The following is a 24,617-nucleotide window of genomic DNA, read 5'->3' as shown; positions in this document are numbered from 1 at the left end:
TTAGATTTACTTAATTGTTGTTTCGTAATCGCTACTCCAAAACTTACTGACCACTCTAAACAAAGTATCATTGCTAAATTTTGTTTAATAAATAAACACACTTTCTGACGGAAACTTTTGGAAAAAGAATTTGCACTTTTCCAAAAACTTTCTCTTCGCCTTTCGAATTGTTAGAAACGATGCAGGCGAGCTCTTTCGAAAATTTCGAAGCGCCGGACAATCCCCCTTCCTAATTGCTCTTTGTTTTGTCGAAATAGTGGCTACTAGGGTTGAGAGCCGTGTTGATGCATACAATTTTTATGAGCGTCGCGCGTTGGACTGATCCCGCGCGTTGCCATAGCAGCAGTGACGTCAGAGAAACCGTCGTTGCCAGGTTACCAGCTCCCTGAGACGCCTCGGCACTTGATGTATCGACGATTAGGATGCGAGACGCAACAGACGGGCCCTCTTGTAAACCCCTGCTCTCGTTTTAAAAAAAAAAAGTGTGGGAAAAAAGCACACCGTTCTAACATGAAAACCTCAGACGGTTTACTGCCTTTGCAGACTGGTTAACAGTTGCATAATTTTTTATTTAATTTCTTTTTTAGGTATTTAAAAGGCCAGGAGAAGGACCAGAATTTTTATTAACCACAGGGCATTTTTTTTTTTTTTTCTGTTTTTCTCTCCTTTTCTCACTCTCTTTTTAATTTTTTTTACTGCATTATTTTACTATGGCATATTTTCTTTGTCTTTCCTTGTGAAGAACACAGCGAAATTACAAAGGAAGTTTTCTCAATGAATCTACTGAATCTATTTTTATTTTTTCCTCAGTTTCAAAATTCTTCAAATAATGTGACTGCCTGTCTATAAATAACTACTTCTGATTGCAAACCATTTTGTAGTTCAGTGTTTTATAAACTTTTTAGCAGTGAAATCCATACTCATATAGTTGCTTGTGAAAAGGAAAAAAAAAAAGAAGAAAAAGACAGAAAGGTGAATCCTAGAAAAAATATGAAGTAATTAAATATCATAAGTAAATTAATGTAACTATTAAACTTTTATTAAGTATAATGGTATTTGAATACCGCAAAGTACACATAAATCTCCTATTCAGCATTCCAATCAAACCAAAAGAATAGCATACGATTACGTTAAAACTGCCAAATCTTCATCTGAAAATACTAGCGAGAAAATTTTAATAAATAATCTAAGGCGGACACCACGTGACTTCCTTCCGCAGCCTATTAAATTATACAACTTTTTTACTGCTCATTATTTAAACTTACTTCCACCAGTTTTTTACAATCCGTTTTGTAAAAAAAAAAGAGTCCTTCATTCTGCGCGTAGATACATTTACACTCAGCAGGAGGCTTCAATTACCTGGGCGTAAAGTATAACCCTTTACAGCCAACCTCCGAGAGACTGTCAACGTGACCGCAGCACTCACAGTTTAGCAATCGAGAGATTCAGTGCCCCCCCCCACTTTTTTTTTTTATCTTAAAAACAAACCCTTGCAATAATAATGATATAGTAAAAAAGGGAAAAAGAAGAGGAAGAAGATACAGATTCATATAATAAACTTTATCTCAAGGAACTATTAAGAACTGTTATAAATTATGACTGTTAGCCTACTATTATTATAGCTATTATAACTACTATAATTATATCTAATAGATATATCAATCAAAATATCGACATACTATTTATACTGTTATATTATGTTATATTATACTATGTGTTTTATTATATATACTATGTACTATTTTGAATATTACTTTAAAAATAAACCGAAGTGTAGTGGGACTATACCTACATTACTTATAGTAAACATTGGGTGTCCCACTACATTTCCACCTGAACCTGAACCTGCCCCCCCATGCCTGATAAAATCGACGGTAAGACATCCTGCAACACCGGTTACCTCTCCGGTTGCATGGATCAGTAGTAACGAAGAGACACCTTTGCGACCCGGGCACCACCCTGATCGCGAAAAATATTAGAAATAGTGTTCGTACTATGGTGCAGTTGACATAAGATGGCAAGTCAACGAGAACTTGGCAGAAAACCCACGAGGATCGCCGCAACCATCCACCATGCAGCGCAGGACCACAGTCCCGGGAACCGACAAGACGTTACCAGCACGACCCTTGCCGAGCCTGAACCCACCGCCAAATAAACGATGGTTCTAGTCCTGTGAAGACTGATTTTGTGTTCACGTGGTCGAGACTACCTAAGTACAGATCCTTGCCAGTAGCTTCCCTGATATTCGCATGAGGGAACCCCGGGGAGGGGCGTAGGTACAGACGTCACGCAAAAAAAATACAGTAATCCAAATGGGTTCGGGAACGGTCAAAATGTGTATTACCGTTGAAACCATGATACCCGAAATTTTTCGCGAAAAACATACTTCGTACAAATAAATAGACTTCGTTTTTTTAAAGTGAGAACGAACGACCTTCTATAAAATATCGGAAACAATGAAGTAATTTTTTAATAAATATATGCAATGTTGAAGAAAAATTGATAGCGTAGAGATTGATCCAAAATGAAGAGCAAACTTAGCAGCCGAGACAGATTAAATAATCATTTTTATTTCAGTTGGCATTTGTAGCTATAATTCACTTGGCACTTTATATATGCCTATTTCCAGAATATTAAATTTTTTTATATTATTGCGATAGGAAAAAAGCAGAGCGGCACCGGAGGTAGAAACAAAGTGCGTAGTTATTCAATATGGCAGGTTTATTAAGAGAAAGGTTTCGGTTCAGGAAATTTTAAGTTCCGAATTACCTACGTTATTGTTGCTATGTAAAACACATGTGGTATGAATTAATCTCGAAATGACGCATTCCAGAAAAGTTATTACTATTTTTAGAACAGAGAGGGGGAGTACCCAAATTAACGTGAAGCATCAAGGGACTATTGCTAATTTAAACTAAAATTTTGATTCGCATATTTTTATAATTTGAATTAGCTACGTAATCATTGTTATGTAAAACACATATGATCTGGATTAATCTCTAAATGGTGAATTCCAAAAATAGTTTTTTCTACTCCAAGAATAGAGTGAGAAAATACCCAATGTAAAATGAAGAATCAAAGGGCAATTTGCTAATTTAAGATATAATTTTGATTTACCTATTTTTTATTTTACACACAGACATATATAGCTGATATATTACCAGTTTTATCAAATGGATCGCTAAGGATATTAACAGATAACCTTAGCGATTAGTATTAGTTTAATAATATTAATCTAAGTTAAATAAAACTATTAGTTTAATAATATTAATTTAAAATTGGCGTGATAGTATACTGGTAATGATGTCGGGGTGGAAGGCGTCGTTACGTACCTAAAGGAGTTTTTGTTTACATATGGAATGCTGTGTGTACTTACCCGCCTTTATAGTTTTTAATAGTAGTTAATTGAATATACAGCAATACTTCGCTTCAGTTTCGGGTAAAAGGCAAATAATATAAATCATCAATCCCAGTAATTTGAGATGAGATAAAAATTCTTGATCTAAAGAATCTTATGTAGGATAATAATATTTTTAAACCTGATTTTGAAATAATAAAAACCGTAGGGCACACAATTGTTTATGGATGGCAATACAATGTTGAGAATTAATTTTTTGAAAATCGATTTCCATTTTTTTTTAATGTTGGAACTATTTTTTGAGCATAACTGAATTTTAAAAAGAAGCTCAAAATTTCAGATTTTTATTATTTGCACCGTCGGATAGAGAGAAACAAGATCTTTTAAGTGATGTTGGTGTAAGAGTTTTTACGCAATTTCTGACGTTTTTGCAAAATCGCTAGATTTTCTGATCATTTGACGCAAACAACTCATGGAAGGGCATTCATTGTTGAAAAATGATTTTTCATTTGAATAATTTGATTGATAACTTGGTATTGAGACTAAAAATCTTTTAATAAGAAGTTTCAAATATAAGCTTCTATTTAAAACTCACAGAATAATTTATAGACTAATATAAAAAAATGACATTAAAATAACTTTATAAATAATTTTAAAGGAAGCAAAGGAAACAAAAGATTAATTATCATTCCAAAATTAGTTTAAAATGTCATATCATAGATAATATAAACTCTGGCGCCTAAATAACGAAACTTAAGAATCAAATTGCATTGTCAAAGGTATCAGCCATTACTTTTGTACATTTATAATGATGCCCCATACTTTTATTATTCGTGATATAAAACTGTAGATAACTTTTATAATAGAATTATTTTATCTCTTGCTGTTGTTCAATGATATGATAAATAATTTTTATATTTTTAGTTCATTAATTATTTTTTGAGTCTAAAAAAATTTAGTTCTTAAAAACTCTTTTTTTTTTCCTTGCGGGTTCGAAAAATTTTATCTTTAAACTGTTACCTCCATTTAACGAGTATTCTATCACCGTGGTCTTATCCTGGCAGCTCGTGGGCCGCAATTTGGTGAGGCTCGCTAAGAAATCTCAGTTATGTGTTTATTAACAATATTACAAAGATTTCAATATTTTAATTACTTTACATTATTTTCCTTTGCGTAAACAACGAACATGAATTACCTACCAGAAACTAAGTAAATGGAGCTGATTAATTTACAATGGGATTAAAAACTGGCTGCATTCCTTCAGGAAGTTACAAAAATAATAAAAAAATAAATAAGTTTATTTGCGTACAATAAATGTATTTTTATCTATGCGTCACAAATAATATATAATTAATAAATGAATAATTAACAAATTAATTAATAATATATAATTAACAAATTAATAAATGAATACAAAATACGTATTTTTATTTATGCGTCGGAGAAAAATTTAATAAATAAGAAAAAGGGACTAAATTTTTTGTTCATTCTCAAGTTTTGTACCAATTGGTAAATTTTCTCCAAAAGCTTAGAAAGCTTTCACAATTTCTTTTTTCTAGTTTAAATAACAGTATGTTATTCAATGATTTTTTCAACGTTTTAGAATTATTTGAAATAAATATAAGTCAGAAAATTTAACATTTAACTATCAATATATTTGAATAACAAAGTGCAACCAACCAAATATGTCTCACAGATACCATATATTTAAATATTATAGACAGAATAGTTATATTTTTATTGTTGTTTAGGTATTTAAAACTTGTTTAGTATATTTTTACCCCCCTCCCCCCCAAAAAAATCAGTCTTTCTTCGTCTGCTGTTTTTATATCATGCATTCGGGCCGCATGCAGTTCGAGTATGATACCACTGTTCTACCATATCTGTTAACGGTTAAAAGAAAGGCAGCAATTCAATAAGAATTTTTCATCGGATGTTAAAAAAATGCATCAATGCATATAACTCACATATTCTAAAAGCCCTCAAAGCCGTAAATTAAGCATGCTTTAAATCTAATGCACAATTTAAAAGGATTATAAGAAAAAGACTTCCAATAATATTGCATGTAAAAGCAATTTTGAAAGGAATTACATATCAGTAATTACCTTTTAAGAATGCAATCTGCTATTAATTAATTACTTTAAAAACATTTTCTTGAAATATTTAGAAACTTTATAAAGTAAATGCTAAGTGTGATATTCAGTCAAACGTTTGTGTCTCCAACCAGTCATTAAAGACGCATAAATAAAGCTGACTGCAATTTTCTTAAAATATTCACTGCTGCCTCTTTTTTAATTCAGTATCCAAATACCATTTAAGTACTTTTTACTAATTACAAAACGAGACAGTTTATTTTGACGATACAAATACCGTGCCTTGAAAGAATTAAATTGTTTAAAGCTCATTAAATCGCTACGAAGACTATAATTGTGTGTCAAAGAATCCGTGTTTTTTCTGTCTGTATATCTATTGAAAAATTATATCCTCATCTCGAGTACCTTCTTTCTAAAATCCCTTTTTAAATGATTTATATCTTGCATGAACTATCTGGGCGAGGAACAGGTGTTTAAATTGCTTTATTAATTAATTATTGAATGCTTTTTTAAAAGTTTCTCGGTGTTTATCAGCGACAAGAATGGGTTGATTGTATATTACTGTAGCGCAGAGGAGTGTGAATTTTATTATTTCGTTATATACGATTTTGTTCGTTAAATCTGTATCGTAAGGTAGATTGGGTGATCAAATTAAGCACTTAATTCCCATTTTTAAATAAATATCCCGCTCTCTATTATAAAGATCGTATAAATTAAAACTTTTCTTTAGAGAAATATTTAGGGATTAATTTTTAGCTTTATAATTTAATTTTCTTGAGATTATTCCTCTTTACGTTTAGTTAAAAATTTTCATTATATTAGATTGAATTCAATGCGCAATTGAAATTTTTCGTGCTTAATTAATTTAATAATTATTAACTGTATTCTTTTGTTATTTTTTTTTCATTTATATCGAATCACTACTAGAGCCAAAACTAAAGCTGTTAATAATTCGTCTAAAGTTGGGCGAACGGTGTGTAATTTGCTTTCAAACTATAACAGTACGTTGCTTATCAGTGTAATAACGTAAGCTATTGATAAAACAATGAGTATTTTTAATAGTCAGGATAACAACGTTAATTCAACTAAATTTGAACTAATACATATCAAAATGTCTTTTGATATGTATTAGTTCATATTTAAATGCTTTAATATAAATTCATTTTAAATTTAAAACTTCTGCAGTTAGTCTCGAACCTCGGATTGCAAAACCTAGTATATCGGCAATGTTTGATTGTTTAAGTATTTCATAAGATTTATATCAGGGGTTCTCAGCCAGGGGTAGGAGCTCTCCAGTGGTAGGATTTATCCTAGGGGGTGGGAGGGGGAATTTCATAGTTTCAGGGGTATGATTTTTCAACTTTATAACAAAATACTTTTCATCGTGCAGTTACAGTGTTAATCGCTAAATATCAGTCTCTACTTGTCAATACAATTTCGTAAAGGGTTTTATTTACCTATGTCCTAAAGCTAAAATCATAACTTTGTTTTTGTATATACTCTATTAAAATTATGCAAAGAAATTACATTTTATTCGAGTAAAAAGAAATACGTAACGTACATCTGTTCAACTAAACATGAACTGAAGCATGGATTAATTTTTTCTAGTTTTAATTTAATATTTTATTAATGATTATAAATTAAGCTAGAAAAGTAGCTGCATTTTACATTCAAGGCAAAAAAATGACAATTTATTCTCAGCATGCAAAATCATGCATGGAAAACAGCAAGACGGGAACTAACAAAATGTAAACAGAAAATAAGTAACTGATCGTATGCTGTATATTGCACTGCAAAAAATTCCTTTCTTGAAGAGACAATTGACATGACATCATCATGACTGTTTAATCTATTTTTAGAAAAACGTTAGTTAATAAAAATAACGTTAGTTTTTTTTTTTAGAGTGTTTGTTAAGGCTACAAAATAATCCACGGGAGGGAAAAAGGATAACTGACTTATATGTATTTGTAAGATATATCCTTTCTGTTTAATGATTATACATTACTTATTTGCCAATTATTGCATGTCAATCATTACATCATAAGCTTGCATATAAGGAAATGTGAACTATGCTAATGTCTTTATTATTTAAATCAATGAAACAAATAAATGCAGATAGGTAAATCTGCAACTAATTTGATTTTACTTGGCGTAGTATTACCCGTATGTCCATATCTTGTCAGGATATTACTGAACAAATTTTATTTGGCATAGGATGGGTGCATGTGCAGAGCTTATTTATCAAGTTCTGGAATAATGGAGTACGCATAATGTGTACGCATAATGTGAATAATTAATGTTCTATTGTACTTTTTATTACTGATTTTTATAGTTAAGCGATATTTTCCAAAAACTTAAGAGAGTATTGTTGCACGTTTTTGTAAATATTTCTGATTATTTTTATATAATTTTGTTTCAATGCATTTTTGTATTGTTTTTATTTATTTATTAATTTATTTGGTGTGCATTTTCTTTCATTTGAAATATTTTTTTTATTTATTTACAGTGTATTTTTGTTTAATAACATCTGTGGCCCCTTAAATTGTTTGTATGTGTTTATTTTACGTATTTTGATCTAGATCTTTTATCTGAATCGACTGATGTTTGAATTATACGAATAACTCGAATAGAACGCGAGATATGTGCATTATTTTTCTTCCCAGGCCTTCTATCATCAAGTCTGGCGATTTTTCTCCAACCTGACTGAAGTATCTTAATACTGTATTTTCAAAACCCAAAGCAAAATGTTTCTTGAAACTTTCGGAAGTGTTTACTCTCCCTTTTGAGTAACCACATAAATAAAAGACACTGAAAGACCATCACGCAGTTAAGTGAATTAGTACATAATTGAATCCAAAGTCCTGCAACTGTACAGAGTGTCTTTTCAGTGACCATCCATTTCAGACTTCGCTCTGGGAGCCATACTGTTGATCTGCAATATTCCTCCCGCATTAAGTTGGTAGGGTTTTATTTAGTTTTATTAAGAGTTAATTTTATTTTGGAAGCAACCTTTCCTATATATATATAATTTTCAACCTACGCTTTCTTGCCAGAATGGATTGGATTGGATTATTCAATTATGGCAAAGCACACGAGAGCTATCTGCCTAAAGGGAGAGATGCCTTCGTGGAGGACTTTCTAAGGGAAAATGGCTCGTATACAACGTTACACATGAGGAAAACCACGAAAACGCCCATGCAGCCAGCCCGTTCGCGGATTCAAACCTCGGACCGAACTACCAGTGTTCAGCGTCTTTACCGCTCGGCCGCTGGTGGGCTCCTTGCCAGAATGATATTTCAGTTTCGCGTATGAGGCAAAGTAGGGTAGAAAGATGGTGTTTCAGTTACTTCAGACAACGCGTGTTCTGCCTTTTAGCCACGTTGTTTCTTTTGCTAGTTTAAACGGGGTTTTTTCATACGTTTGTGCATATTAATTGCCGGTTAGCCAACTTCGGTGGTTATACCAAGAGCCAACTATGCTATTAAATATCTCTGTACAGCTTCGGATGATTATTCAACATATGATTAGTTTTAATTTTATGTTCCTATTTTGAGTTGCCGCCAAAAGTAATGGCAAAGCTTTGTAAGCACCAGGAATGCCATCTGTACATACTGTTCTTGTGTTGAATAAGAACATCTTCCTAAGTGTTGCTGCTGATATAGATGAAAATTAGCGAATAGTTCCTCAACAGTTCAAGTCACGATTTAGCCTTCCAAATAACTCTAATATAGCTAGAATCTTAAAAGTGGAATAGCTTTATCTATTTTTTTTTTTTTAATGTTTAGAGGCGTTTATCTTGATATTAGAGTTCTTATTTTTCTCCTCATCTGACCTTGTTATATAAGTATGTTGATTTTTATTTTATTATCTCTACAACACCGTAATCAGTAACAATGACCTAAATTATTTTTAGTGATTTTATTAAATTTATCCCAACACAGCCATACCAATAGTTAGCCATGAGATTCTGTAGGAACGAGCGCGTACAACAATAAACCAGTAACATAATAACTCGTATACATATATACGAGAAATTGCGAAGGGATATAAATCTAATTAACATAATAGCCTACCTGACGGACCCTTATTATTAGTGACAGAGAAAACCACAAATGGCTCCGAACAAATAACAAAAATCCTGTTAGAGTTTTTAAATCTAACATACAATATAAACGCGAGGTCGGATTTAAATTTTGTTTAAAAATGACCAAAAGAAATAAATAAACAGAATAAAAGATTCATTTAAAATAGTTCGCATGAAATATAAGCCAAAATATACAATTCTCCACCGCCATTTTAATAACATTTATTAACCTAAAACGTCGTCTATAAATGTTTGTCATTTGCAGGTAAAACTGAGTGAAATTTTCTCAGATTAGGTTAAACCTGTCATTACCTCATTAAGAAGACAGAACAACGTATACTGCAAATTAAGAAGGCAAACAACGAGTAGTGTACTTTAATTAAAAGTTACTTAATTTCTAAAATTATGTTACATTTAGTCGATGCTGTTATGTAAACTCATATATAACTAATTAAGTTTGTTACCTTTGCGCCGCCTGTGTTATGTAAACTCATATTATAACTAATTAAGTTTGTCTGAAATGACCGCAAACTTACCGTGTAGGATTTATGAATGTTGTTTACTTTCGTAATATATACAAATAAGAAGAAAGAAAGATAGTTAAAAATTATATCACAAAAGAATATTTGCTATACATTCTCAAGTGTGCGTGTAAAAATGTTTCAGAAGTTATTTGCGGTAAAACTTTCATATAACAGTCTAGCTTGTTTAAAGAATTAATCACACTTGAAATATTAATCCTCACAAATTTGCTCATTTTAAACTCTAGAACTTAGTAAGGCCTGCATGTAATTAAATGACTTAGAAAAACATTTTATGTAGACACCACAGAAAACTTCATTGTAGAGCCTATGAAATTATATACATTTTTTACTGCACTTCATTTAAATTTATTTCCTCGAATTAGTGTAACTTAATCAACAAAGGCAAATTGACAATGACGTCAAAAATTGCAAATTACGAAATTACGTATCCCAGTCAATTTTTGTCGTACGGGTGTCAAAAAACTTACAATTTCATTTTTTCATAATAACTTTAAAACTTTTAAAATAGGAGCCGGGCATCGCATTAAAAGTTAAATTTCGTGATTTATCAAACATTATTCATTTTTAATTTGACATTGCCATAACATGAATGTTTTCGTCATAAACATTTATGTAACTGGAAGTATATCTACGACCAAAGATTGCGAAAATATTTGGAGAAAAGAGTGCTTTATTCTATCTTTAGTACAGATGTCATGCAAAAACAAATAGTCAAAATGGCTATTTCCGTTGAAGTATTATAACCCAAATTTTTAGTGATTATAATACTTCCTTTGCTACAAAGAAATAAAAAAGATTAAAATTTTCTAATTATTTGTTTTTTTAATTGTTACGTACCATTTCTTTAACTTTATTATTTGCAAATTTAATTCTTATCTGTTTCCTTGGTGTGTTTTCCTTGGTTTCGGGTTCTTCATGGATTAAATACATCCAAAATTAATGATAGCTTGCTAGAATTTATTTTACCAAAAGAAACACTTCGCATTTCTGGAACTTTCGATAGAAATACTCGTACAGCTCTTCTCAGTAAGATAGAGCATAGCCAATAACTGCCAGTTTAAACTATTAAGAGTGTTAAACACAATGCAATGCGAAGCACCTCTAAAGAGCGAAGTTCTCACGGAGATATCGCAGTACTTCAAAGTCGACTCTGAACTAAAACCTGAGAACTTATGCTCTCTCTGGTCTTATGTAGTTTTCCCTTGGCCACCGAAGCGTTTCCAGTACCTTCCGTTTCTCAAAATTACTGAAAGGCAAATACAATACAAGTTACAACGAAGGACAGGATACGGTAACAGTTACACATAGGGATCAATTATAGTTATTCAATTACAGTACCAGTTGCAGTTATACAGAGACCGGATTCAAATGTTGCCAAATTTTCGCCATGTTTGGCGACTTTTAAAAATTTTTCGCCAAATTTTGCGACAAAAATTAGTTGCCAAAACTATCGCCAATTTGGCGATATCTCTTCGATTTTGCGAGATAGCCACTTATCTCAATGTTAAATAGACTTCCCTCTGTAATCTTATTTTTCTGGCACAGTTTCGCGCTCATCAGACTTTTCATATTACATTATACAAAATTCGTAACAATATGTACAAATCCTGTAAAACTTATAAGTGTCATTTAATGAAGGAAAAGTAATTTTTAATTTGCAGTATGATTTACCAGTTTTTCAGTATTTTCATATACTGAGTTATTACTTTTGTGTGTTAACAGTTCGCATAATCTTTGTGAATTAAAATGCCAGAAAAGCAAAAAAATGATTGAAACATTTTGAATCCTATTTATAATTCCAAGCGGTAATAATTATTACAGGTGAAGATATCCAGAGCAAATTCGGAGATCTTCATCAATTTACATCCTGAATATAAATAGTATAGTTGGGCTCGACAACTCATTTATATTCATAATTAAAATAAATCACTGTACACAAGAACTCATTAATGGACTGTATATGAAAATTTAATTTCTCAAAAAGCTGCATAATTCACTCTTCGCGACGTCTCAAAACACACTCAAAACTCAATATAAGTGGCCGTAAGGTGGCGCAATAAAACAAACATCAGCGTCATCTCTTTAGAACACAAAATATTACAACTTTTTTCCCAGGTGGCTCCTCTAACGTCGACAATACTGAATACAAAAAACGTATGGCAAAACTTAACCTTCTACGCCACACACATTTTTCCCTTCGCTTTTTCTAATATAAATTTATATCAATTCATTTTAGGTTATGAACTTACGCATAAAATTCTGTTGTAAATTTTAAATAAGTAATCATCTATAATCCAAGAATAAATTAATCCACTTCATATTAATTTCTATGGGCAAAATCGTTTTGATTTACGGACATTTCGGATTGAATTAAATTCGTGAACCGACTTTATACTGTATGCCTAGACAATATTTCTTTAACTGCAACTCTTAAAACAGCTGACCTTTTACAAACGTTCCACTTATTCCTACATAAATTTCAGAATACAACTACTGCAATGAAAGTATACTCAATTACTGCATAATGGAGACCCGAAAATTACATTAATTCTACATCTATAATCATACCTAGGCAAACAAGTTATTCAAGACCGTAACGAAATTGACTCCCTGTATCCCGAGCTCGACATTTATTGATTATCAAGAAGACTATAGATAATGTGAACTGCTACAGATAATTCAATTTTCTCCTGAACGTGCTCCATTAACATCAGTATACGATTTCGCGACGCATGAATAAAGGTATTGCAGTTGGTAAATGTAGCAGCTGTCTCTCTGAGGGTAGTTTATATCTGCTGCCGACAGCTGTGGGATTTTGATGGATAATTGATGGATTTTACGTAGCTTAGTGCGCATACGCTTGAAATCAAATTAATTGGGCTGTGGTACTTTGTGGTATGGGTTACAGTGAGTAAATGGAATGCTTTTCGATGAGAGATGTGGTAAGTTGTAAGAGGGTTCTGAAGTAACATTTTCTGTAATCAAGATTTATTCGTATACAGTAATCAAGTAATTTTTTAATAATATATATTTGCACAGTGTCTTAGCATCTGTTTTTGAACTTTCGAAGAATGTAATAAGCATACTAACCCAACTGTTCGAATGAGTGATATGAATTTGTTTGGTAAATAAGCTTGGTGTTGGTTTATGAATTTTTAGTATTTTTATCAGACTTGAGTATTATAAAGGATTTTTTAAATTATAATATTTTAAAAAGCTATTAAATTAATTAAGATCAGAGATCTTGAGCTCGTGTTCTACGGAACCCTGACATTCCGTGCGATTCGTCTTACCTCCACGAAAGGTGTACACTTAGAAAATCAAAGCTAGTTGTGAATGTTGAAACATTTCTAACCTTTTTCTTTAAACGACTTTCATTGACTCCCCCTTGCATTTTTCGCTATAACGTGCAGTATACAATATAATCATAATACAAATAATAACTTAAATATCCAAATATAGCAATTCAGAAATTTTTAAACTTTTCTTTCAATCTAAAAATTAAATTATGGACAAAAATTTTGAAAAAATAGTTGATTAGATTTATGTTAATTGTTTTTTGTATTATTATTCATTTATTTTATAATGAGAAAGACGTCAAAGATTCTGACTTCACAAAAGTTCAGTTTTTAAACTGAAAGTTTTTAATTGATTTAATTTTTTAAAAAGAAATTTTAATTAATGTGATGCATTATTTTTAATAAATACTGGATGTGGGGTATGCGGTAAGACTGTATACCCCCAAAAATGTAACACAATAAGTGCATTCTACATTCTTTGGGAAGCTTCAGATGCTCATTTTCATGGCGCAACTCTACCCTTTTTTGTCAGCTGTTATAAGACATGCAGATTTGGGGGTTGGGAGGAATTATTAGTCGGTAAGGCATTAGCATTTGACCTACGGTACATTGCTGGTGTCTTTCGTACTTTTACCTGTACCTGCATAAGTGTGTTCTTGCCCTCTCCTCTCCGCGGGTGTAGTATCGGCTTCCTCATGTTGTGCAGCCTCGATACTGTTCTGATGGTGAAATTGCTAACTAGCTGATGCGTTTAGATATCATTGCCGAGGAAGGTTTAATCATAAAGTGACCGATTCTTAGATTAAAAGAAAAGTTTAAAAAATAGGGGGGGGGAGAATATCGCGAGAAAAACAAAACCTACTGAGGAAATATAAAATAGGATGCATTATATAACTGACTGCAAGCCAAAACTGTTTAAAGGCCACTTTACTAATACTTGCGTTTTTCTACGCTTCACTCCTCTCCATACACACCATGGAGGTAAGAAAGCAAGGAGGGCACAATTAGGTTTTTACTAGGGCAGCACTGCTCCAAGGCTTCGGTCTCCTGATTTTTTTTTTTTTTTTTTTTTTTTTTTTTTTTTTTTTGTTTACATTCAGAAACTCCCTTGACAGCGCTCTGTTAATGTTTCAACACACGACAGTCCACACAAATCGAAAAAATCGGGACACTTCCGCATAAAAGAAATATTCATTGTGTGATAGATATTAGCAATTTGTATAGTTTAGTAACATTTTATGCAAAAATCACATCTTGGTTATTTTTCGATCACTAACAACAGCAGTTTTGATTATGAATTTATTTTATAAAATTCTAAGCTGCTGAACTACAAAAATATATATTTTAGCAAAAATCTTATGCTTAAAGAATGAAAAATACCTTACGGTACCTTTAAAATTGTATACGTCTTTCGAAACACTTGTTAGAGTATTCGCTACTTTTATTTTATGTTCCACACGCCAAAATGTTTTAAATAAAATAAATCTAATAATTAAATGTATCTAAATTTATAATGAATACAAATATTATCTAATAAACTCTTAAATTATAACTTTATATATATTATTATTACAACCTTAAATAACCTAAATGTACAATAACCTTAAAATGAATTGTAAACATAAATTGAAATCCTGTTGACAAATACGTTCATAAAACTATTTAAGCAAGAATTGTTCGTACTGGAAAGCAATCTGTTAAAAGGTGTTGTAAAGCAAATTCTATGAAATGTGTACTTAGGGAAGTAATAAAGAAGAGTTTTATAATTGACATCGTTGAAATTAAGGGTAGGGTAAGAAAAAATATGATAAATGTAATTAAAAGAACTATTTCCTTACATTTTATAATAACTTAGTTACAAGTTTTAAATAATATCTTTTTAAAAATCTTTTTTTATTCCTTTTCAGAAATGTTCAGAGAAATTTAAGTACATGGAAATGAGCGCCAATATTCAACTATTAAAATATTTCACGATTAAAATAAAAGGTGCTCTAATTTGAAATGGTCCGAATAGAGCATTAATTATAAATTGACTTAGATCTTTCGATTTATAAGATGCCTCAGAAGCTAAAAAAATCATGTCATATCTGAGAAAGTATTTTAGGAAGAAGCTCTGTAAATAGAAAAGAAATAAAGCATAATTTTATTTATTACTTTGAAATTACTTTACTACTTTATTACTTTGATCTTAATTTTTGCAATCCTTAACCGAATAAAATCGAATAACCTTAATTTTTTTCTTATGCAATTAACGAAAACTTGTGAAAATATTTCTTTCAAATTAAACTGTTCCGTGATAAGTATAGCATTTAATTGCGTTCAGAATGAAACGTTGTTCAAAAATGTACTCTTTTCACATACTTAGAACTTTGAAATATTGTATTAAAGAAATTACATACATTTATATGTATGTTTAAGGCGTAATTACAAAATATTTACATCCGATCATGTCAAAGCCCAATGATCCCGCTTAATGATAAATCACTGAATGTTTTGGTCACCACGAAGGAATCACAAGTGCTTCATAGCAGTGTATGGCGATAACCGGATAGGGCCTCTCCTTCTTACTTCCTACCTCCATGACACACACCCAGAGGAACTGTTTTACTTTATTCTATTAGAATAGAGAACAGGTCTCCCCAATTCTATTGGAATAGAATTGGTTAGACACAACTTTTAAACAATTCTCCATCCCTTCGTGTATATGTTATGGACAAAAGGATAAATGGTGTCATTGAGGTTTATGTCCGCTCAGTATTGATTAGACCACTCGGCAAGGTAATATACATAATGTCTTCGAACATTATGTGTAATGGAAGCACTTGACTATAACTAGAATCTGCAAAACGTTTCGCAAGGAAATCCCCTCATAAAAAGGACAACCAGGAATAAAATTAATTTTGCTGTTTAAATGTTTGTTTCTAGAAAAATAACATAAAATATTTTTAGCTTTTGAAGAAGAAGAAACCATATTAGCCACTTTCGAAATGCATAGAATTTTTATATAAGATTGGCATCAATTTAAAGCTGAAGTTTCATAACTGAAACTTTCAGATTTGTATTCTTTTTTATCCGTCGTATAGAATTAAAATCTTTACAATCGTAGAACAAAAGTGAAGTTGATGTGAAAAAAATTGGGGGATATTGAGATTTTATTTTAAGGATCTTGGTTTTACTAGACGTTATTTGCATATCGTGCCTATCTGTTTTTCTTTTATATATATCCCAAACGGTATACTTTTTAGTATTTTTGTATTTCAAATTCAAGACAAGCATATTTCAAAACCGAATTTCATTCTTCATCCCCTTTCTTCAGTTCCACACTTTATAAAATAAATTTTGAGATCAAAAATGCAAAATTGATTTTAAACTTTTTTTTTAAATTTACGATTTTGATTACAAGCAAATTTAAACTCTTAAAATCAATATCAACCAATTTAAAAAATTGGAGGATATAAATTTAGAGATTTTATTTTAAGGATCTTGGTTTTATTAGATGTTATTTACATGTCAAACATATCTGACGTTCTTTTATACGCATTCTGTTCTTCCCAAACGATATACATTTCGATATTTCTGAATTTCAAATTTAAGACAAACATACTCAAAACAGAATTTCATTCTTGAACCACTCACTTCTGTTCCACACTTTACCGAAAGTTTTTCAACAAAGGCTGGCTGAGAAAAAGCTTTAGGAGTACTGTCTATCTTGTTTATTTGGATCCGTTTTTCATGCTCTCAAAATAGTTCTTTTAAGAAATCAAAATTCTCAGAAAAACTATATCTCAAACTTACAATCTTGAGTTATCCATAAAAACTGCAAGAATATTCCGTGCACGTCTTTGATGCAAGCTTCCATAAATCTGCATAAAAGTTTTTCGTAGAGAAAAAGATACGCTAGCAAACTCTCCAAAAGAAAGCATTTGCCGAATATTTGTTATTATGATAAAAGTGGTTTCACGAGAAAGTTTAACTTGTATCTGATGAAAGAAATAAGACTTTTGCCTTTTTTAATGTAACTACGTAAAACGTTAACGAGATTTTGTACTTTTTTACTCACGCCAACCTGTAAGGGAAGCAAAGTTTTCGGTCCAAAAAATATTCGATAGTGAGTTTTTAGTGAATAAGCACGAATTAGGGTCCACACAACACGTTGTACTATTTTTGCGATGATGCCTGTCTGTCGGTCTGTGTGTACGTGAGTATATGTGCGACGGTTTTTTTGCCCACGGTAATTCTAACATGAAACATACAAAAATTTCTGCTTTCCGTATTTAAGCATTCTGCATTCATGTAGAGAGTTCATTAAATTTCGAGTAAAACTGGACAATAAAAAGGAACTGGTAATTTGACTGTGGAAATTATGACTATGAAAAGCCATATTAAAGTATAATACAAAAAATTTACAATTTCAATGTGTAAGATTATTATATCAAGGGGGAACAAGTACTGTTAGTTCTCTGTAAAAAGGAACATTCTAGGGAACATTGCTACAGTTGAAAGAAATCAGTTCTGAAAGTTAGCGTTTGATTGAGTTGACTTTTCTAATCCTACTGTTCATTCGATTCTATTCGATGTTCATTTAAGGGGTATCAGAAACCCCTATACCGACAATGTTAAATTGGCCATTTTCGATGTACCTTTTCTCAACATCTGCTGTTGATACAAGCTTGAATTTTTTTTGTTTTTTGTAATTAAAGTATACCTATCTGATTATACTGAAATGAGCTTTTGAAGCCTTTTGAATTTTAGAGTAAATTGCAAAATATTTTGTTAGGCATAGTAAAATTTAGCCTTTTTCTCACACAAAAATTTTTTTTTAAAAAAAAAGTTTCTGAGTTTATTACAAAAAGCTCATTTCAGTAAATATTAGGGAACCTAATAAATAAGCCATAAAAAGTTCAAATACCTGTGAGCAGTAGTTCCTGAGAAAAGGTACATCGAGTATAAAAAAATCACGTTTGCAGAAAAACGCGTTTTTATGTAAAAATCCTCATTGATCAAAGCAATAAATGACAAATTAAAACTAGATTTCTTTACAGTTCTAATTTTCATAGAGATTAAATAATGGTATTTTTAGAAAGATAAATGTGTAGAGAATTTGAAAATGCAAAAATCCGAAATCAAAATTTTTTGAAAATTTTGGGGTTCTAACACCCCTTAATTCTCGTTAACCGCTCTTGATTCATACCTCGTTCCTGATATTTTTCTTTAAAGTTATTGTGGGTGAGGGTTGAGCATAAAAACGAATTCATCCAGGATAATCAGCGTGTGGATCCGATCTCATAAAGAAGAGATTTTTCCCGTTTTGAACAGGCTGTAGAAAATATCGGGTTTTCGAAAGTGAGAAATATGAGCAATCAATAATACTGTTCTCAATATTCGAATCGCAGATAATGACATTGTTCAAACTGCTCAGCAGCATACGTGATTTCTTCTCTTTTTTACCCATTTGTTATAGTATATAAATTGTATTTTGTATTAATTTTAGAATATTTTAATTAATTAAAGTATTTAATGGCTCTTCCAGCACACTTTTCAATAATGCTACTGTCAGGAACTTGATTACTTTCATTATGTCACTTTTTCTGTTCATTTCTGTCATAAATAATTTCCATTTTTGAAGAAACATAATAAAATTGACTGATAATTGATAATACACATACAAATATATACTGAGATGATTTAAAAAAAGAAGAAAAAAAAGTGAAAAAAATTCCGAACTATGTTTTATTTAAAATCAATCGGTTTAAAAACAGAGTTCGCTGTTAATTCTAGTAACATCTAATTAAGTTCCTCTTCTACATCGATTTTTAATAAATAACTGACACAGTTCTGAAGTAAAAGAGAATAAACACTGTAGTGGGTGTGGCATTCAAAGCACTGTCAACATCTCAAAAAATCTTTATATACCATTTACTATTCTCAGATCGTTTTAAAATTTCTTTTTAGCATAATAAAAGTATATTTTTATGAAAAAAACTGGAAACTCCGTACTTTCATCGATTTGGGGTTGCAAGGCTCCTTTAATAAGTAAATCAATTTTCGGATTTATATCTTACATCGTGAGACACATACTTCCTATGCTCATATTTTCATCATTATTTAATAGACTTCTTGCATTTTCTGTGTCAGAAAGTAATTTATTTCCCCGGATCGTAGTTTTCCAAAAGAAAACAAGCGTACTATTGCGTTCTGTATGTCCCAATCTGTAACGGTAAAATGCAACAATGTTTCACAAATCTGAAACAATTTAAAATACAAAGCAAATATAGATGAAAGTCCATAGAATACGAAATAAATATTTAATTTATTTATAACATCAAAAATATTTAAATATAGTTATAGAAATATTGATTCAAAAACAAGGTCTATTTTTACCACAACCGGTTAAGCCCTGTGTAGTCATTTTCAAGGTCGCTGAAAATGTTAAGAACTAATCCCCATTTTACTAACGGAACAGAAAAGAAACTTATATTCTGTGAAAATATATTTAATGCTTTTGAATGTTTTAAACAAAGGAATATGAATTCTCTCATTCAATTCATAAATATCTGTGGCACGAAAATCTTTAAATACTATATTTAGCAAAAAGAATATTTTGAAAATATGCATTTGAAATTCTGAATAATATGAATTTATATTATTTTCATTTAGTGAACATCAAAACAATTATGATCATACTAACTATTGTAAATGCATTCATAAATTATGGTAATTAACAAATTCATTATTTTTTTATCTGGATTTTTTTAATTTTTCGCTTTAGCTAATTCGTAAAACAGTGCAGACAGAAATAATCAGAAAAGTACAACTCCAATAAAATATCTAGTACTAAAAAAATTATACTAATTTTGTAGGTTTATTGTCTTAGAATAAAAGGCCATACTTTATTGACATTATCTTCTTTTCAGATGGTGATGGTAGGCCATCATTGGGAATCTTGTCAGCTTCATTTTTATTGCCTTCTTTCCAGATTATTGAAGATGATAAAGCAACACGAATTAACGTCATATTCATAATTTTGCAGGACTAGTTTCGAAGGCTTGAATGTAGAAGCTTCTAATTCAGTTGAAGAATTGCAAATGTTGAAAGAGAAATTTGTACTAAATATTGATTCAAAAACAAGGTCTATTTTTACCACAACGGTTAAGCCCTGTGTAGTAATTTTCAAGGTCGCTGAAAATGTTAAGAACTAATCCCCATTTTACTAATGGAACAGAAAAGAAACTTATATTCTGTGAAAATATATTTAATGCTTTTGAATGAAATAAAGTCAAGATAAAGTCGATAAAAATGAAAATAAAGTCAAGCTACTGGCGCCATCTTTTGATGAAAAATGAAAACTGCGAAATAATTTTCTTGAAAATTGGGGCTAAGACAGCAAGAACTTGAGGCGTATGTTAAGAAACAAACGCATAAATTCTCAGCTACCCAACTCTTTAGATTAGAAAAATCACATTTCTCTTTTTCTGCAGCGAAAATTATTCAAAAAACGTCTCCTCTTGGCGAATTAGGATTTCTAGAAAGGTTTCACGTCCATAAAAATAGTTTACTTTTTTGTTAACGATTCTAATTCCAGTCTGTCTTTAAACCCAGCTTTTAAAAAAATTATTTCATAATTGTTTTAATTTTCCATCAATAGATGGTGCCAGTAGCTTAACTTCATTCTTCTCATCGTTATCGTCTGAGCACAGGCTTCTCTTCCGTCATTTGCACTTCTGCAGCTGAAGAGGAGGATTCTATATTTAAACCTTCGAAACTGGTCTTGAAAATTTAGGAATGCTGATTCTTGTTGCCTTAGATTCTCCAATAATCTTATTCGCCGTGTTAATTTAAATCACATTCTTTACAGTTGTTGATGGTACGTTCTCTCTTTAGATATTAATAATCTTACCGTTAATACCTTCTTTCCAGATTTTAACAATGATTCATCCGTCGGGATGTCAGTAACCTTAGTATTATTTACCTTCTTTCTAAATGGCTAATAATGAATCATCGTTCATGATGTTGATAATCCTAATTGTTATTATCTTCTTCGCAGATGTTGACGATGGATCATCTATCGGAATGTCGATACCTCCCTTCCTGGCGGCTGGCCTAACCCTCAGCCTCGTTTTACTTGGAATCGTAGCTTACTTCAGCTACCGATGGCTGGTGCAGCGGCTGCAGTCATCAACCAAACCCTCAGAGCAACAGGACCCCGAGCAGTCCACCTCCAGTGGTCAACAGCAGTCTCCTGATTGTAAGCTAACATCTACTGAGCAAAGAGAAGACTCATTCAGCAAGGAAATGGGAGCTGATCCACAGAAATCACCCACGGGTGAGTGTGTAATTAAACAAGCTGTTTAATACACTGATAAACAAGAATATATAGTGTCCACAAAAGATGTATATAACTTTATATTACCTTCACGAACAACAATAACTGATAGTTAATTACATTTATTACTTCCTTGTACGAAGTAAAAGGAAAGTAATCGCCAAAAATTTCAGACATCATATTTTGACAGAAATATCCATTTTCACCGCTATCGAATGCAATTTAACGATGTTTTTGTGTGACATCTGTACGTGAGGACAGGATAAAGGACTCTTTTACACCAAAAAAAATGTAAAACTAATTTAAAATGAATTCTGAAGAGAATTTTTCGTGGCGTCTGTGCGTACGTATGTATCTCGCATAACTCAAAAACGAGTAGTCTCAGAACGTTAGCATTTTGTATATAGGGACGGCCATAACATGTAAATGTGCACCTCGTATTTTGGTTGCAATCAGCCGCACCAAAAGTGTACAACTTGTATATGTATATATATATATATATATATATATATATATATACTCTGTTACTCAGCTCAGTGATCTCAGTTTCTTTATTCTTATATGTTTGTAAATTGTGCATTTTTTGCTTTAAAAATAATTGAATTATGTTATTCTTATCTTCCGGTTAAGGTTTTTATGCCTGTAGTAAATCTGTCTGCAATATTTTTAGAATTATCAAGAATTAAAAAGTTGTTTAAGTGTCACTAAGCCTAATAATTTTTTTCCATGGCGGCTATTGCTTATTTACATTTGAAACAGCAGAGTAGTAGATTTGTTGCCAATCTAGAGAAAGTAAGCTTTGCAGTAACAAAGATAACGCCTTCTTTTAATCGCTTTCTTTAAAGTAAATCATGCTTAATCCATTCTGGAATTTATTCGAGGAAATAACTTTAAGATTTATTTCATAATTTTCAATACAGACATCTTCAGTTTTAATGTATTTTTCCTTGTCGCGAAGTGAGAACTGAATTTATTGAATGAGAAATACTGAATCGTCTGTGAAAAAACTTTTTTTTGTTGTTGTTCTTTGTTTAATTTTTTTATACATCGTTTTAGATTTATTATAGTATTTGAATAGAACCTGTGGCAACGATAAAATAATTCTTAAGATGATATAAATTTTGTGCATTCTGAGTTAAAATATGAACGAAATGTAACACTGTTAAGAGAACCTAGCGCCAGAGTGTCGCTATGGTAAACAAATATAGTGAATTTTAAAGAGTGCATTTGTTCTGTTGTGGTTTATGCGCTATCGACGAAGCAACATTAATTCAATGCAATAAGTTTAAATGAAATACAAGAAAAAATGCGTATAATTTAATATATCGTACAAGGAAGTCATGTGGTGCACACATCAAATTTTTTTTTTAAAAAAAAACATTATAATTGCAATGAACGTTTCTGCCCAATATACACGCATACGAAGATTTAAAATAAATAATATATATAAAATGAAACAATAGATTTCAATGTAATAATGCAGAAACATTGATAGCATAGAGTACAGAATGTTCAATCCGTAATAGACAGTAAACTTAACAGCCGAGGCAGATTAAATATCCATCTTTATTTCAACTGTCACTTGCGGCCCCGCAATTTAATTTCCACTCTAATGGTGTCTATTCAAGAACCTTTATAGTTTTGATAATGTTGCGATAGGAAAATATCAGTGAGGCAGCGTCTTAAAGAGAACAAAAGTAGAAGCGAAGTGCATATTTATTCATTATGGAAGCTCACCAAGAGAAAGGTTTCATCTCTCCAAATTTTAAGTTTCGAATTAGCTACGTCATCAAGTCATATGATATAGATAGATCTGGAAATGACGCAGTTAAGAAATAGTTATTAATATTTTTATAATAAAGAGGGGAAATACCCAAATTAAAAATGAGAAATTAAGCGGCTATTGCTAATTTAAATTCTAATTTTGATTTACATATTTTTTCTTACATATATACGTATACAGAGAGGGATGTTACGGGCAATATATCAAACGCCAGCATTCTATAGAATACCTAGGCATTTTATGGACTGGAATGCATGGCGTTTTCAGACGAAGTATGAAATATGAGAATAATTATATATTTTTCCTAGGCATTGCATATAATACTGTAGAATAACAATTTTTTTAAAAAGACGAGCATTCCCCCAAAATGCATTTTTTTAAGAAACTTTAAATTCTTTTAATCAAAATAGGTAAGGAAAAATTAAAGTTGTACAAAACAAAATTTATGCCTTTCCAATTAACGAAAACAATGTATGAAAACATGAAATTATGAAATAAATGCGTTAAATGTATGTATTATGCATGAATGTATTAAATGAATAGATATTCGAAACGAATCGTAGATGTATTTCATGTTGTGCCGTTTTGTTATTTGGACATTCTGTAGACTGCATATAAAATGTTAATCTTTTCATACATCCCCAGCCAGTTTACGACATTCTAAGAAATGGCTAGGTATTCTGTAGAATACCAGTTTCCATGCATTGCTGGAGGAAACATTTCTGCACTAACTATAATTAAAAAATTCTTGCTTATTTAAATTTTTATGAATTTCTTTTAAATAAGTTCGTTTTCTCTAAAAATTTGACTTGCAATATTTTTACTTTTCATTTACAGAGTTTTTTAGCAGTTTTGCATTCTGTTTCGTTCGAAATTTATTTAACGTTTATTTAACACATTTCTTTTAATTTACTTAATGATTGTTCTGGTTTCTTAGGCGAGAGTTCTTTATATAATATTTATTTTTGCAGTATTTTTTCTTTTATTTTACAATCACGTCGAACTAGATTTTATCTTGATGATTAATTAAAATTTAAAAACATTTATTTTTTATTTTATTTTATTTCACTTTTATTAATGCATAAAAATTAAACTATTAAAGTTAATTTTTTAAAAAAAAATTATAGAACTT

General features: G+C 31.0%; 1 protein-coding gene across 2 annotated transcripts in view; it reads left to right on the top strand.

Moving 5' to 3' along the window:
* LOC118202680 (synaptotagmin-10-like) overlaps positions 1-24,617 on the top strand; it is a 242,136-nt gene that overhangs the window by 112,470 nt on the left and 105,049 nt on the right. Inside the window, exons 1-2 of one of the 2 annotated variants that reach the window (XM_085821745.1) lie at positions 12,889-13,022; positions 21,424-21,702. In XM_085821745.1, coding sequence (XP_085677871.1) covers positions 13,001-13,022; positions 21,424-21,702 — 301 coding nt within the window. In that variant the 5' untranslated portion in view covers positions 12,889-13,000. Of the gene's footprint in view, positions 1-12,888; positions 13,023-21,423; positions 21,703-24,617 lie in introns of those variants that run through there. The other variant, XM_085821743.1, reaches the window with a different exon arrangement.

The sequence above is a fragment of the Stegodyphus dumicola genome, chromosome 8 (assembly GCF_044657685.1).
Source record: "Stegodyphus dumicola isolate Sdum_Otavi_A_Nest chromosome 8, ASM4465768v1".
Taxonomy (NCBI): Eukaryota; Metazoa; Arthropoda; class Arachnida; order Araneae; family Eresidae; genus Stegodyphus; species Stegodyphus dumicola.
The sequence above is the reverse complement of the archived record's forward strand: the minus strand, read 5'-3'. Positions and strand labels throughout refer to the sequence as shown.